This window comes from Platalea leucorodia (assembly GCF_965183815.1).
Source record: "Platalea leucorodia genome assembly, chromosome: 1".
Lineage (NCBI taxonomy): Eukaryota > Metazoa > Chordata > Aves > Pelecaniformes > Threskiornithidae > Platalea > Platalea leucorodia.
The window spans coordinates 98,245,683-98,260,819 of record NC_138823.1 but is presented as its reverse complement, the minus strand read 5'-3'; the positions used below and the strand labels follow the sequence as shown (position 1 = coordinate 98,260,819).

At 43.2% G+C, this 15,137-nt stretch overlaps 1 protein-coding gene across 2 annotated transcripts; it reads left to right on the top strand.

The window, feature by feature from the left end:
• The first annotated feature begins 555 nt into the window (after positions 1-555).
• On the top strand, positions 556-11,221 carry RBM24 (RNA binding motif protein 24). 2 transcript variants are annotated; one of them, XM_082316781.1, is made up of 5 exons: positions 556-864; positions 1,419-1,542; positions 2,645-2,699; positions 9,105-9,299; positions 9,928-11,221. In XM_082316781.1, the coding sequence occupies exons 1-5, from the start codon at positions 697-699 to the stop codon at positions 9,947-9,949; spliced, it is 564 nt and encodes a 187-aa protein (XP_082172907.1). In that variant the 5' UTR covers positions 556-696; the 3' UTR covers positions 9,950-11,221. The 2 variants fall into 2 exon arrangements, with proteins under 2 accessions (XP_082172907.1, XP_082172906.1); XM_082316780.1 differs by having other exon boundaries at positions 557-864; positions 9,105-11,221.
• The last annotated feature ends 3,916 nt before the right edge of the window (positions 11,222-15,137 follow it).

Sequence of the window (15,137 nt, the reverse complement as noted above, 5' to 3'; positions counted from 1 at the left end):
ACCCCGCAAGACCCGGCCCCCCTATTTGCACAAGCCCGGGGCAAACCCTCCCCGGAGGGCACCGCGCCTCCCCGCCGGGCCCTTCTGCAGCAGCCCCTTTGCCCGACGGCTCCCAGGGCCGCCTCCCGCCGCACCGGGGTGGGGGGGGGGGCATCCAGCTGTTGCCAACAGCTGTGTGTCAGCCCCGGCTGGGCCGCGGCCGAGCGCGGGGTCCGCCCCGCCGCCGTCCCCGCCCCTGCGAGGAGGAGGAGGAGGAGGAGGAACCGAGAGTGCCCGACCCGGTGGCTTTTAGGGGGGGGGAGGCCACTCAGCGGTTAGCGCCCAGGCCCTGCGCTCCTCTTCCAGCTGCTGCTTCTGCTCGTTTCCAGCGCTACGGCCGCCAGGCTGGCTGCTGCCCGGCCACCCCTCCTCCTTTTGCCGGTACCTACCTCAAAACCTCCGGAGGCTGCGGGGCTCCGCTCTTGAAGGAGGAGGAAGCTGGGTTTGCAAAAGCAAAAGGGAATTGCATTGTAACTGGGTGGCGGGGGGAAACGGAGGGGGGGGTGGGACAGAGAGGAGGAAAAAAAAAAAAAAAACCTAAAAAGAAAAAAAGAGCGGGGCTGACTCTGGAAGCGGGTCCCGCCGCCCAGGACCCGCACGCCCCGGCGGCCACGCGTGGGTGCAGAGCGCGGCGCGGCGCGCAGGGCCGGGCGGAAGATGCACACGACGCAGAAGGACACCACCTACACCAAGATCTTCGTCGGGGGCTTGCCCTACCACACCACCGACTCCAGCCTGCGCAAGTACTTCGAGGTCTTCGGGGACATCGAGGAGGCGGTGGTCATCACCGACCGGCAGACGGGCAAGTCCCGGGGATACGGCTTTGTAAGTGGCGGGGCGAGGGGCAGGGCGGGCGGCCGGGGAGGGGGCGGCTGGAGGGCTGCCTGGGCACCGCGGAGAAACTTCTGCGGGGGTCGCTGCAGGGGGCCGGGCAGCTCGGGGGACGGGAGGGGGGGCCGGCCAGTTTGGCTTGTTGCTTTTTCTCCTCTTTTTTTTTTTTTTCTTTTTTTCTTTTTTTTTCTCTCCCTGGTGGTGAGTTTGGAGGGGGGGGGGGAATTACTGAAAAAGGAGATTGAGAGGGGAATTGCCTAATTTCTCGCAGCGCCGCCGGCGCGCCTGTTGCTCCCCGATAGGGCCGCGCCGGGGGTTATCTGCCGGCGGCGGGCCCCGCTCCGCGCCCTCCGCCCTGCCCCGGCCGCGGCCGCCGGAGCCCCGCGCCCCGCTGCCTCCCGCTCGGCGGGCGGGGGTCCGGGCGGGGGCCCCCCGCCGCCCCGGCTGCCCCCCAGCGCCGCCCGGGGAGCCGCCGGGTCGCTGCCGTGGGCGAGAGGCTTCTCCTTCACCCGCGGGAAGGGATCTAACGCGCAGCGTCGCCCGTTAAGGTCACCATGGCTGACAGAGCTGCTGCCGAAAGGGCTTGCAAAGACCCCAACCCCATCATCGACGGCAGGAAAGCCAACGTGAACCTGGCGTACCTGGGCGCCAAGCCGCGGATCATGCAGCCAGGTGAGGAGGCGGCCCGGAACGGCTTTTCTCTCTGTACCGCAGCTGTCTGAAGGGAGTAAAACTTCAAAAAAGGTAGCACTGCCCGGCACTTTCCTCAAGGACGCTCAGTGTTCGGGTGTGCTTTGGGTTTGGTTTTTAAATGCGGCGTGTAGTAACTTTCTGGCTGTTTTGTGCATGTGCCTTATTTAAAAACCACAAGCGGGCAGAGATAAAATATCTGCAGTTCCCCAGGAAGAGTTCCACGGCTCAGACTCTTCATTGGTTATTCCTGCCGCCGGGAACGTGGTGGCGCTGACCATTTACAGTATCGTTGCAGGGAAAGACTGGCCTAGGAATTAATCGCTTCCAATGCGTGCGGTCTTATTAATACAAACAGTATCTTAATGCAGACTCCTCACACAGATGGGAGCTATTATGCAGACTTGAAAATGAAACGGCTTTTCCTAAGACCGCATCTGAGCCAGTCTGATGTCCTAGCCACTTCCCAAACTGCTGCTTTGCAGCAACGGAGAGAGGAGCGCAGGGTGCGTGCACGTTTGTGCTCGAAAGGAGGCTGCTCTGAATTCCCCCGTGCTTGCCCTGAGGAACACTTAGCCTAATTAAGTGCCCACGAAGGAAAGAAGGCGTTTATGCTTGGGTGCTTGAGGAACAGAAATTAAGTTAGGATTTGACCCCCGTGGTAAGTCCTCATGAGTAGAGATGGCTCGAATTTAAGTCTGTAGAAAGTACATAAATACACTGAAGAATACAAAGTGCCATATAATCCTTCAGAGGCTAAAGTGAGGGACCAGAATGGAGCACCAAATAAAACGTGAATGAAAACCTTGGGCTTGTGGTTTAGAAAAAGCCGTTCTTCTGAACATTCCTAGGAAAGCGTGTGCTTCACCATTTTAAGTTCTGTCTGCATGTATGTGTGTATGCGTGTATATATGGATTGATACATTTTGATTTCTAATTTGTGGTTCTGCAGCCTTTCTGACCTCATCACTGGAGGCTGTTAATGAAGGCTGTTACTCCGCGTTTGTGCGCGTGTGTGTACATAGCGTAAATAAGCGGCCAAAGGAACACCCGTACAGAGAATGTGATGTGTTTTTGTTGGTAGGTTTTGCCTTTGGTGTCCAGCAGCTTCATCCAGCTCTCATACAGAGGCCTTTTGGGTAAGTCTGTTCAATGGGACCTCAAATAGGGGAGGAAAAATCTTTTTTTAAAAAAAGGAAAGAAAAAGTATGATCCTTGAAGGCCTCTTGCAGTAGCAGCCTTATAAACTCACCCGCAATGCTGAAGTTCTCAGACTTATAAATGTATACCCGTAAATGCGCTCACCTTGTCGGTCATGTTCTAAATGCCGCAGCTGAGTCAAGTTGTGTGGGACGCGTCCCTTCCACCTAAGCAGTCCCGTCCCGTATGACCCTATGGTAGAACAAGGAGGTATGACTTGATGCAAGATTGCTGTGCCCCATTTCTCTTTTTTCAGCTTGACTCAATGTTATTTATCTCTTTCTAATCTGACAGGGATCGTTTACAGTTAAGATAACTGATCAGAAGGATATGATGATAAGAGGTGGAATAGTTCTGTTTGGAATTAAACTCTGTAACCAGTAGACTCAAACACAAACAAGCTAAAATGGTGATTAACGATGCATGTATGTTTTTTTTATATAGTCAATAGACCTCCGTGTGCTTTTTTTTTTATTTATTTATTACAGTAATGAAGTGGTGTTGATAGCTAAACTGTGTGCTTTTATTTAATTGAAAGAGCTGTAGTGAAAGTTTTTTGGGGGGGGTCTTTTTTAATTTTGTTGTTGTTGTTGAGGAGTGACTTTGCCATGGGGAGCAAAGGGCCTTTTTTTTTTTTTCTTGCTTTCAAGCTGTAGCCTGTGACTTTTTTAACCATATTTTGTAGTGAGTGCTAAATTGTGTGACTTCTTGATTTTTAAGTAAATCAACGTATTGCTTGCATGTTCATAATTTTGGGGGGGGGTTTGTTCTTGGGAGGGGTGTGGAGCTCCTTATTAACAATGTGCGTCCATTTGGGCTTTCTAATTTGAGAATTTTTTTTTCTTCAATCTGTCTTTACTACGTAGCGCATTTCTCCTTTACTTGAGTATACTATTCCTAAGTAGATCTAACTCTTGCTTCGTATAGGCATATAATTAGGAGGTGAAGTCTGCTTTAAACTGTCCATACAGTGTCACTTCACTAATGCACACTGACTGAGAAACTCATTGCAAAGTAATGCATTTTGCTAATTAATGAGTAAGCTAACAATAAAGTCGTGAAAATGCGTCACAAATATATTTTGTTTATTTGACTAGAATAGCTTTAGAATATTGTACCTAGCTGTTATTAAGCAACGATAGATTCTTGGTAGTTTGATTTGTAAAAATGGTAGGAAACAGTTCCTGTCCTCAAAACTGTAGGAAGAAGTTTTCCTAGAAACTTTATGTACTTTTAAAAGAGAATGTCGATTCTTCTGAGACACATGGGGAGGCTGTGGAAAACTTTCTGCCTTTTTATTTTTCTTCTTATGATTACCCTCTACTGTATTTTGTTTGACTGCTTTGAAGTGTGAGGAAACGACAGTGTACATGCAGTGATCAGTTTGCGATGCCTGTGCTAAGGTAGGCAGGAGGTGGAGCGCGTCGTCTCCAGAGCTGTTAAAGCACTTGTTGCAAGGAGGAACCAGTGGACTGCCCCGGGGATCAGCCCTGGAGAGACTGAGTATTTGCTGAGCACAACAGAAAAGGAGACCCTGTGGCAATCCTTGCTTAAAGGACTGTGCAACTGTAGGGCTCGCTCTTACTTTCCTTACCCAGAGCCAACAATAGATCACGTGAATCGTGTTTAGGCCAGGGAAATTCTTCCAGCAGCTGAATAGGGTTTTATTTCTAATGCAACGTACATAAATCTGAAGAAAAGGAATGTTGGTCGCAGGGGCATTATATATGAAATTGGTCATTTTTAATCCTTGCCTTTTGCCTTTCTTTTACTATGTGCAAACAAAGGAGATTACTAATCCTGCTTCTGCCTCAACATTTCCAATGACTTGTACCTTTCCTAAAGAATGTAGTTCAGATTAAGAAGAACAGCATTCATTAGGATGAACGAACATCTTCATTCACTATATTCCTTGACAATAAGAGGAGTTGTTTTCAGTGCTTATTTGGATCTACTTTTATTGAAGAGTTCACTCTTAGAGGATGTTATATGGATTGCACTGAAATACATGGTCACCTTAAAGGCTTTCTTCCTCCTGTGCAGTTGCACTTTTTAAAAGTACACTTTACTAATATGCTGTGTAAAATGGGTCGTAGTGGTGATTCACTACCAATACTCTGCTAATCCATACACAAAAGCTCCAAATGTTTTGTGTGGTTTTTTTTTTTTCCTACCAGAGTGCAAATGAGTGAGGTGCTGCCATACTCTGGCATGGTTAGCAGTGTTCTGATATGGTTCCCCACCTATCAAACAAGAAACTGAAAATAATTGGATTATGTTACATTACTTTTACTGAGAAGATGCAGGAGTACAATATTCTGAATTAAGTATAACGTTATTGTGGTGGAGGGAGCCAGAAACTAGATTAGCTTCAATGCACGAAGCATTTAAAATGCTGGGAATTTTTGTTTATTCAGTGCTGCAGAGATCAATTCATCCACCAAATAGCATTTCTCTCTGCTCTTCATATTCAGCATCTATCTTACTGTTGGTGTGTTTCGTTGAAAGCTGTTTGATCACAGGACTGGTTATCTATACGGCTCTGTTTTCAGGATTGTTTATTAAAATACTATCTCTGAATTCAACAGGAATTTAGGGAGGGGGAAGATGACTTTGCCTCCTAAGACAGCTTTTCTCATTTTGCTTATGTAATTTTTACTTTAATATTGGTGGGAAAATACGGAGTTATACAGAGGTATTGGTGTAGGATATAATTTGCTCTCTTGGAGAGATGTTACTCCCTTTATTTTCTGTCTAAAACGTGTACCTCAATCAAAATGAGAACATTCCCACTATTTTTAGTAAGACCAGAGTTAAATCCAAAGTTATTAAGTTCATTATCGAATGGTTAGCTGATACTACCTGCCTGGTATTATCTTCCAAGAGTGAGGTAATTCTGCCTTTCTTAAGAGAGAAGGAAAAGCCCTCTCTTGAGTTTATGATCAAAAGACCTGTATAATACAAGACTACGGATAATCTGGAAAGAGGGAATGAAGCTGGAACAGTCAGAAGTTAACCTAAAGAATGCTAAATGTCCTCTTAATGGTATCAGGCACAAATTTAAAAGGAAGCATATTACGGGTCTTGTATGTCTTGATGTTTACGTAACCTGTTTCTGCTATAAGGAAAGCTGTGCCTTGGTGAAAATCTACTCTTTAATTATGCTTACAAAACCAGATGATGCCATGCAAGGGCCAAAGCAAAACATTTCGTTCAAAGTTAAACATCTACTTTCACAAGAATGTAATGTTGAGAGTCAATGTTGTGCTACTACTGCTGAATTTCTATACACCACAGCTCTCTCCGTTAGTCTAGAAAGTCCTTTCTTTCCTTTGAAACAATTAGCTTTCACTTCATTATTGCTTATAGGATTATTTTTGAGGTCTTAGTTAAACACAGATCTTCCGTTACAACAACAATGAAGGTCTTCATGAAGGCACATGGCAGGAGTGTATGTCATTCAGTTTTGAATATCCCAAAGCTACAGTTACTGCTGAAGTTAAATGTGGCTTCTCTTTTCCTTTATTGCAAAAGTGTAAAACAGTACATATGCGTTCCAAAATAAAAACTACTGCCAGGAAAGAAAGCTTAAGCCATATATAATTCTCACACTCTTGCTGTCAAAAGTAAAGTAGCAGCTTTTATTTAAAATTAGGGATACTAAGGACATCCAGCGTAACTGGGAATTGCTTTTTCAGCTTTTTTTTGACCTGGCAGAGCATTAAAAGCAGTTGGGTTCTGAATGGCTGAGATCTACATGTGCTGGCCTCTGCAGTAGGTAGAAATGTACTTTGGCCATATAAAGCCATTTTACTCGACTCAAAACAGTTGTAGCATGACAGATGATCAAAAATAGCCCCACTGCAGCTTATGCTGTCAATCATCATGTGTGAAATGGCATGGTGGTGAGGAGCCTGCACAGGGTTTATGTTTATTGTAGGGTAAGATGTGGCAAACAGATAATGTTTCATAACTTCACCACCTGTTAGTTTCTTGGCTTAAATAAAACAAGTCACAAGAGTTTAAGCGGGAGCACATGTATCTTTCTGTCTTGTTCAAGGATATGGCCGGGTGTCCTAATGTCTTCAGAAAATCTTAGTAACGTCAGTGCAAGTCCACACAAGCAGCTAGATAAGCTTGCTTGCTCTCTCTTCTGTTAGCATTACTCTCTTTCATAAATGCTGTATGTAAAGATTCCTTTGATGTGGTGTTAAATGGACTCTTAATGATGCAGAAGAGGCTCTCGGTGACTTCAAATTTGGTTTTATACCTCTTTCCTTAATACTTAAAAAGCATGGTGTTATGTTTATTAGGATTGTACTTGATTGGTGACCAATACAAAATGCTTGTTTATGCTCATCCATTTTGTATGGAGAGCTCAGGTAATGATGTGTATTTAAATGCACAGAGCCAGCTTAAGTATGCTTCAAATGCACTTCTGGCTAATCACTTCATAAATTAGGTGAGTGTTAAAAACCCAACTTACGGTTTTGTTTTATGTTTTCTTTCCTTTCCCAGTCCCTATTTGTCACTCCTTTTTTTTTTTTTTCATTTCTCCCTTCACACAGTAGGAAATGAATTTCATTGACCTGTTGGGTTTTTATGATTGTGGTGTTCATGTCTTAAACACGGCAACTGAACATTTCTCTCTGCTAATATTCCTAGTCAATCAACTGCGCTCTTTTTTTCTTAAAAAGAAGACTAGGCTGTTCTAAAGCCTGACTGTCACTTACTTTAAACTATGTTTTGCTATGAATCTAGTTGACAGTGTCCCTTCTGATTGAAATGTTTCCTTGTTGACCACTGTTAAGTAAATCTCGAAGTTATTTTAAAAATGAAACAAACAAAAAAAACCCTTTCCATTAAATCTTGAATTTGGAGAAAAGAGGACAGTTTTTACCGTTGCAATTTGCATGTGTGCTTACAGTGCGCTAAAAGGTTGGTGCAGTCTTTAGAGTTGTCTGTAAAGGTACAGTTCAGTATGAAATAGTAGTAAATCTGCACAAGCAGTTTTTCATGGATTTATAAAGATTCACTGACTGGAAAAGAGTTGCATATATGAAGGACTTCTCTGTGGAAATCCAGATGCAAGACAGGGTTATGAATGTAAAATGAGAATTATATTGAGTATATTATTTTTTAAAATCACATTATATGATAAAATACAACTATGAGATGAACTTGTATGTACAGTTGTGTGCTAAGACAACAATACGACCAATTTTCAAAACTGAAGGGCTAAGTAACCAAGCCAAGGAAGCAAGTTTTGTGACTTGGAGACGATGGGAAAGTGCGTGTACTGATCTGTTCAGAACGGTTATTTCTTAAGCTGTAAATTTGTTTTTTTTGCTTTTGTTAAGCACCAGATCTATTTAGACTTAATCCTTTGCCCACCTCCCAAAAAACTCTATGCTGTATGTCTTGCATAGAAATAAACAAGCTGGCACAAAACAGGACATCAGTGGCCTGATAATCAAACAGGTTTGACCCTTGTGTCCTTACGAACTTTTATAAAAGTGTGATGCACATGTACTTAGGAGTCACTGTTATGGATTTTAATAGCATCTATGTAGCTTCCCCTCAATGGCCTCTTGTGACGGAGTGAGCTGCACTATCGTTCGTTTGGAAAGTGTGATTCTTGCTGTGTTTACCACACTTGTGAACTTTATTTAAACTCCTTTGTCGCCTGTGTTGGTTTTTTCTTATTTTTAATAAGGGTGACTGAGGTTGCAGAGAAATTAATGTGTGCTGAGTCTGCATAGCAACTTAAGTAGGGTTGCCACAATACACTCCCCCCCGCCTCCCCGAGAAGACTTTATGTAAAGTCAGGGTTCAGCCATTCTGTTGCCTTATTGGCTATTGTCAAACTTATTATAGTGATGCTGTCAAACTGCTCAGTTACTAATAATAAAAGTATTGCAGGAAATAATTTTACTAAGAGTTGAGTAGTTGAGTGAGAAGCAGGGTAATAAAAATTACTTACAGGTGATTTGAAAAACAAATACTGCAATTTTCCAGATGGAATCATCAAGCGTACTCCTTTAAAGTTGTCTTAAAACTGACATCAGTAATCCTGGTCCTTCTAAAGATTTTAATAGCATTAAACATAATATCCTCAAGCAACATTAAACACTCCTATTTAACTCAGCTATACTGCTGTGCTTTGGAGCGATGCATCTCTTCGGGCCAGTGAACTGGTAATTGGTCCATTGAGTCTAGTTATTGTGGCAACCCTATGCACATAACAACAACTAAATTGAGTTTGTTTTAGTTCGGAGTATGGATATGACGCTTAGGCGCTGACTTGCGTACCAACTCTGACTCCCTCTCCCATCTTTCAACAGGATACCTGCTCACTATGTCTATCCACAGGCTTTTGTGCAGCCCGGAGTGGTAATTCCCCACGTTCAGCCCGCAGCAGCCGCTGCTTCCACTACACCCTACATCGATTACACCGGAGCTGCGTACGCCCAGTACTCGGCCGCCGCCGCCGCCTATGAGCAGTACCCGTACGCTGCCTCGCCGGCTGCCGCTGCCGGGTATGTGGCAGCGGGGGGCTACGGCTACGCGGTGCAGCAGCCCATCACCGCAGCAGCGCCTGGGACGGCCGCGGCGGCCGCTGCCGCTTTTGGCCAGTACCAGCCCCAACAGCTGCAGGCAGACCGTATGCAATAGCAGATGGACTCCTGAAGGAAGCTCTTTCTTCCTCTTCCTCTTTTCAGCCTTCCAGTATAAGTAGTTAATCAGAGACAATTGATATTAACTGAGGAGCTTTAAGGAAAGCGATGCTATTGCGAAACTAAAGATTTTTATTCCACTGTCTTCATACAGTGTGCATCCAAATCATGTTGTTAGAGGGAGGGGTAGTGCGGCATGTCTAGTTTCAAGTATCAAGCCAGAAGAAAATGGGAAAAAAAATACTGTACTGTCATGAAAGAGTGGCAGGAGTAGCAATGGGACTTCATATTTTCAAACAAACAAACAAACAAACAAGAACCGAAAAAGCAAAGGTGTACTTTTTACAGTATCAGGGAAGCAAAACTGCCTTTTATAAGTAAGAAAATGGTATTTGAAAAGTTTGAACCAGGGAAAAAACTGAGTCAGCAATATGTAATCTTTATCCATTTTAAGAGGAAACAAGCTTAAAGCACTGATTGTCCTTTCTAGCTTTCAGAAGTTGTCTTCGTGAGATAGTACCTTCTCACTGTCTCACTAACGGGCATCGAACAACCCAAGGAAGATGGCCGGCTAGTAAGATGGCGGACAGGCACCAAAGTTATTTTCTTCTCTGTCCTCTGGATGAGTGGAACTATGGAGCAAGTGATGTGGAAGTAAGGGGTGCAACAGCTGTAGAGACAATCAATAACACAGACAGTTCTGGACAGAACACATCACTCGTGCTCATGTGATGAGCTTGTCACATCCTAATCCCTCGCCCCATCCTGTTTCACTTTTGGGAAACTTTAACTGCTGGTGTCAGCTATTCTGATTCTAAAATAGGATCAGCCCTTTACTACAACAGCCTTCTCTTTCTATTTATTGCATCTATTCGTAACTTGTGAATAAAGGCAGGAAGAAGCTTAATGAATTAAAACCTTTAAGAACTGTTTTAAGGGAATTTTCTTTTCTGAAACCATTTGTACAATTTTAATACCTATTTCAGGATTATATTTAAAATATTTATTAGCAAACATACAGTACACAAGGCGACTTTTGTTACCAAGACTGCTGTTCTTGAAGGGTTAATGGTATGTGATTTATACTGTGCCTTAATTGTTATGCTATTTAAAAAGAAATATTTATTTTGAAAGTTTTACTATGCTGCACTCTAAAGAAAGCAACTTTAGATGTGACACTGTAAAATTATGTATTCATCTCATGGCATAAATTATTTAGTAGGCTTAGATGTAGCATATTAAATATTAACCTAATTAACTAAGGATGTTGACTTGGATTTATTTAAATTCAGTATGTGCACTGTATGAGGGTACTCTTAAATTAACACTTTTTTAGGTTTTTACATAAAGTATTGCTAGTTCATTCTTTTTCCCTCGACTAGTTTTTCATGTAGACCTCTCAAATACATTAGTGCCGTTTTCTCACTCATCTGTATGTAGACTGACTATTTTTCCCTTTGCTAGAAAATGCTGCTTTACATTGTCCTGTGAAACGACAATACTTGCAATTTTTATTCTTGACCGAAATGGAATTTGATATTTTACACTGTATTGGATTTTTTTATACTTGAACAATTTCATACAAGGGAAGACAGGATAGCATTTTTATGGACTTTATCCAATGTCACTGGATTTATTTTAAGTATTCTGAATACTAGCCAGTGTTATAATGTAGACATGACTCTCCTGTGCATATTATTTATTCAGTATGTATATTGCTTTACAACATTTCAGATCTCTTAATCTATTCACTCGTATTAAAACAATAAAAAAATGTTGTCGCATCCTGTCTAGTGATGTCTTTGCTCAAATTGTCTTAGATCTTCTTTAGTTAAAACTAGGGGGGCAACCTTTTATGTAATTTTCCTGGTCTGTGGGGTGAATAGCAGCATATGCACTGACTTCAAATACATAGACCGATACATGAACTGTGTTACATGGGGGAAATTCTACAGAGAAGGTGGAGAAGATCCATCCTGAGAGTTATCGTAAAATAATTGAGAGTGGAAGGGACTTTGGCAGGTCCCAGGTTGCTTATGGCTTTGTCCAGACAGGTCTTAAAATCCTCCATGTGGAGAGTGCACAACCCCTCCGGGTAATCTATTCCACTAATTATCCCCATGGTGTCAATTTTTTTTCCTTCTATCTAGCCAGACCCTCCCCTGTTCGTTTATAACCTTCGTCTCTCATTCTTTGGCAGAGAGCCCAGCCCTGTCTTCTCGGTAACCTCCTCCTAGGAACTGGAAAGTTGCTGTTCTCTTCCGGAGGCTGAACAAACCTCAGTGCCTCAGCCTCTCCTCACAAGTCTCATGCTTCAACGCCCAGCCATCCTGTTGGCCCTCCAATGGAGTCATACAAGTTTATCACCAGCTTTCATGTACTGGGAGAGTCAAGACCCAGTGTGCCAGCTGTGGTCTAATGAGTGCTGAGGAAAGGGAAATAATTGCCTTGATGTGCCATCTGTGCTCCTGTTGATACAGTCTGATGCACTTTCACAGCTGCCAGAGTTTGCCACTGACAAACTCAGTGGCAAACTCAGCCTACCCCAAGCCTCCCATGTCCTTTTCAGCAGAGCTGAACCATCTGAGATAAAGGACTTTCTATTTGTCCTCACTGAATTTCATGAAGTTCCTGTTGTCCTAGTCCTCTAGCAAGTGTAAATCCCTCCAAATGGCAGGCCTGATCTCAAGCATATCAACTATATGGATGGTTGAGTCCCCATCCCTGAAGGCATTTAAAAGACATGTAGACGTGGCGTTCAGGGACATGGTTCAATGGTGGACTTGGCAGCGTTAGGTTTACGGTTGGACTCGATGATCTTAAAGGTCTTTTCCAACCTAAATGATTCTATGATTCTATAACTACACCCTCCATTTACTATCATCACTCCTCAGACCTGATAGTACTGCATCCTGACTCCTCCTCCAGGTCGTTGATAAAGATATCAGACAGGACAGACCCCTGAGGAACTCACCTGTAACGAGCCTCCAGGCAGAGCATGAGCCCTTTTGACCAATGATCCAGTCAGTTTTTTGCCTATCTATCTAGACTGGACCATCTGAAATTGGATACAAGGATTCTGTGGAAGACTACATGGAAAGCCTTGCTAAACTCAAGGTAGACAACATCCTCTGCTTTCCCCTCATCCACAGATGAAGTCATCTCATCACAGGAGGAAATTTGGCTGGTCTGGCATGATTTACCCTTGTAAATCTATGCTGGCTATTCCCAATCACCACCTTCTTCACGCGCCCAGAAATTAGTTCAAGATTGCTCACTCTGTGATTGTTCTGTAGTTCCCTAGGTTGTCCTTCTTGCCCTTTCTGAAGATGGGTGCATCATCTGCCTTTCTCCAGTCATGGAAGACCTCCCCAGTCTCCGTGACCTTTCAAAGATGATAGTGAGCAGCCTCACAATGACAGCAGCCAGCTCTCTTAGTACCCTTGAGTGCAGCCCATCTGGTCCCATGGACTTAAGTGGATTGAGATTCCTCAAGAGGTCCCTGAATCAATCCCCTTCCACACCTGGCAGTTTCCTTGAACCCTTCCTATAAGTACAAAGTGTTGTTATTAAAAACCTAAAGGCCAGGGCACCTTTTTGCATGCAGTACTTGAACCGGGAAGCATTGAAGTAGCTGCTCAGATCCAGTTGATGGTGGATTTGTAATCTTTAGGGATACTCAACATTTCAATATCAGTCCAAGCCACTAATGACCGAAAGCCATCGCTACCTGATGCCTGAAAGAAGCCTGTGAGAAATGCGTGACAGTCTTGGCCATTCTTGGGGGAATGGGGGGGATGGTCATACAATCTTCATATTGAAATTCATTACTGCAGCTGTCACTCTTACAGTGACTTCAGCAGAAGCACAGGCTTGACTGCAGAATTTGAGCTGTTGTTTCATCCACAAAAGTGGTCTTTTTCATCTGCAAAAGAGCGCAGAAGTGAGACTGAAGTGATAGAAAAGACTTTTCCTGGTCTTAGGGGCAGACTTCATCATGGAGGATTATGAGAATCAGTTGTCCAGAACTGGTACGCTCACTAACATCCTGGGCTGATGCTGTCATTTTCTGTTCTTAACGAGTGCTTATAGCCTGGCTGCTGAGAAGTGTTGCCAAACTGCCTTTTGCAATCTGACCTTAAGATCTGCGACCTTGCAGAGTGCAATGTAGTGTTCTTTCTGCTAAGAAGCATGTAAACACCCAGCAGTGAGGTGAGTAGGAAACAGTTAACAAATGCCATTTTCTACTCGCTTCTCCCATTTCCCTGCCCCAGAGAGGGTCTGCCTACAGGACATGGTATCAAGCAGAAATTAAAAACCAAAGTCCCTCTGAGTGGACGACAGAGGATACAGATGGCTCAGGAAACCGTGTGGCATAGTAGCCTATTATTTGATATAGGGTGAAGAAAGCATCTTTTTGCCTTACACATATACACCCCTGTCAATGTCCTGGGACCTTCCCCTGCCTCTGTCTGGAGGTGACAGACACCCCAGGAGAGAGCATGAAGGGGAATGCTTGCTGCCCTGGAGGGGGACTATATTGTGGTAAGCCACAACAGGAACAGAATAAAAGTTTATGATTCAGTTTATAAAGGTCAATTGCATGCTGGCTGTATAACTTGACAGACTAAATAACCTCAGCAAAAATGTAAATGTGCAAGTTCCACTAGCAAACCTAGCTTTGGGCATATAACATGAACCCTAACTCTTATTTCTGCTAAATGAGTAGCTGAACATAAAATACACCTCAATAACACCTCACATACTTGAAACAGAAATAGTTCATATTACCAGGACCAAAAGAAAATAACCGAGAAATAGCAGCACTTAATTGTGAAATATGTGAATACTCAGCAGAAATGTTAGCATTTTACTTGAAAGATGGCAAATATGTAAGCAGCAAGAAATTGCACGCAATACAATTTCCAGTTGTGTTTCCAAAATCTTCAAAAGAGATTTTACACTGAAAAGCGTCCAGTACCGAGTTCCTTGCAGAGTGAGGAAAGGAGGGAGAAGTTGAAACTAGGAACACCATCGCTAAGGAATGTGTAGATTAAAAAAGGTGTAATGCCTTGAAAGGTTACACTGATAAGCTGCCTGCTAGGATTGTAATTTTTCCTAATATTTGTATTTTCCTATTAATTAGTGAACATAACTTGGCATTACTAGGGTTCATTGTATCTAATTTTTATTGGATTTTCCAAACATGGGAAAGGACTATATTAGGATTAAAACATGATGCAACCATTCAAAGCACCGCTTAGTCATGTTTATCAGATGCTGAGCCATTTCAAACTGAGCAATTCCCTAGTTATGCTCAAAGCTTGGTGAGAAAAAGCATTCTATTCTGAACCTATGTTTCAGTTTTAAAGAGCTTGCACATGTGATTTGAATTGTCTTCAGTTCAATTTCAATTCATTTTCCACATTTTTGGTATAAATAAACATGTAAGCAGTGTATTCAGATTGCAAAGTACGTAACTTCTGTCTTCTATTTTCCTGTGTGCTGGAACTTCAAACCATGAGGTTGTACTTCCTCAAACTAGCAATAAAACAGGCTCTGAGCAAAGTCTAACTGTAAAAAGCTCAGGCCCATAGGAAATTTTTTATGAAAATTTATGAGCAGTAACAACTGAGGATGATGATGGAATTTGGCCTTGTAATCATCACCAAAATATACCATGCTGTGAATGGGATACAG

Coding starts and splice junctions, on each gene's coding strand:
- RBM24 (XM_082316780.1), top strand. CDS start 697: ATGCACACGACGCAGAAGGACACCACCTACACCAAGATCTTCGTCGGG. Junction 865..1,418: donor AGTCCCGGGGATACGGCTTT/GTAAGTGGCGGG, acceptor TCGCCCGTTAAG/GTCACCATGGCTGACAGAGC. Junction 2,700..9,104: donor CTCATACAGAGGCCTTTTGG/GTAAGTCTGTTC, acceptor ATCTTTCAACAG/GATACCTGCTCACTATGTCT.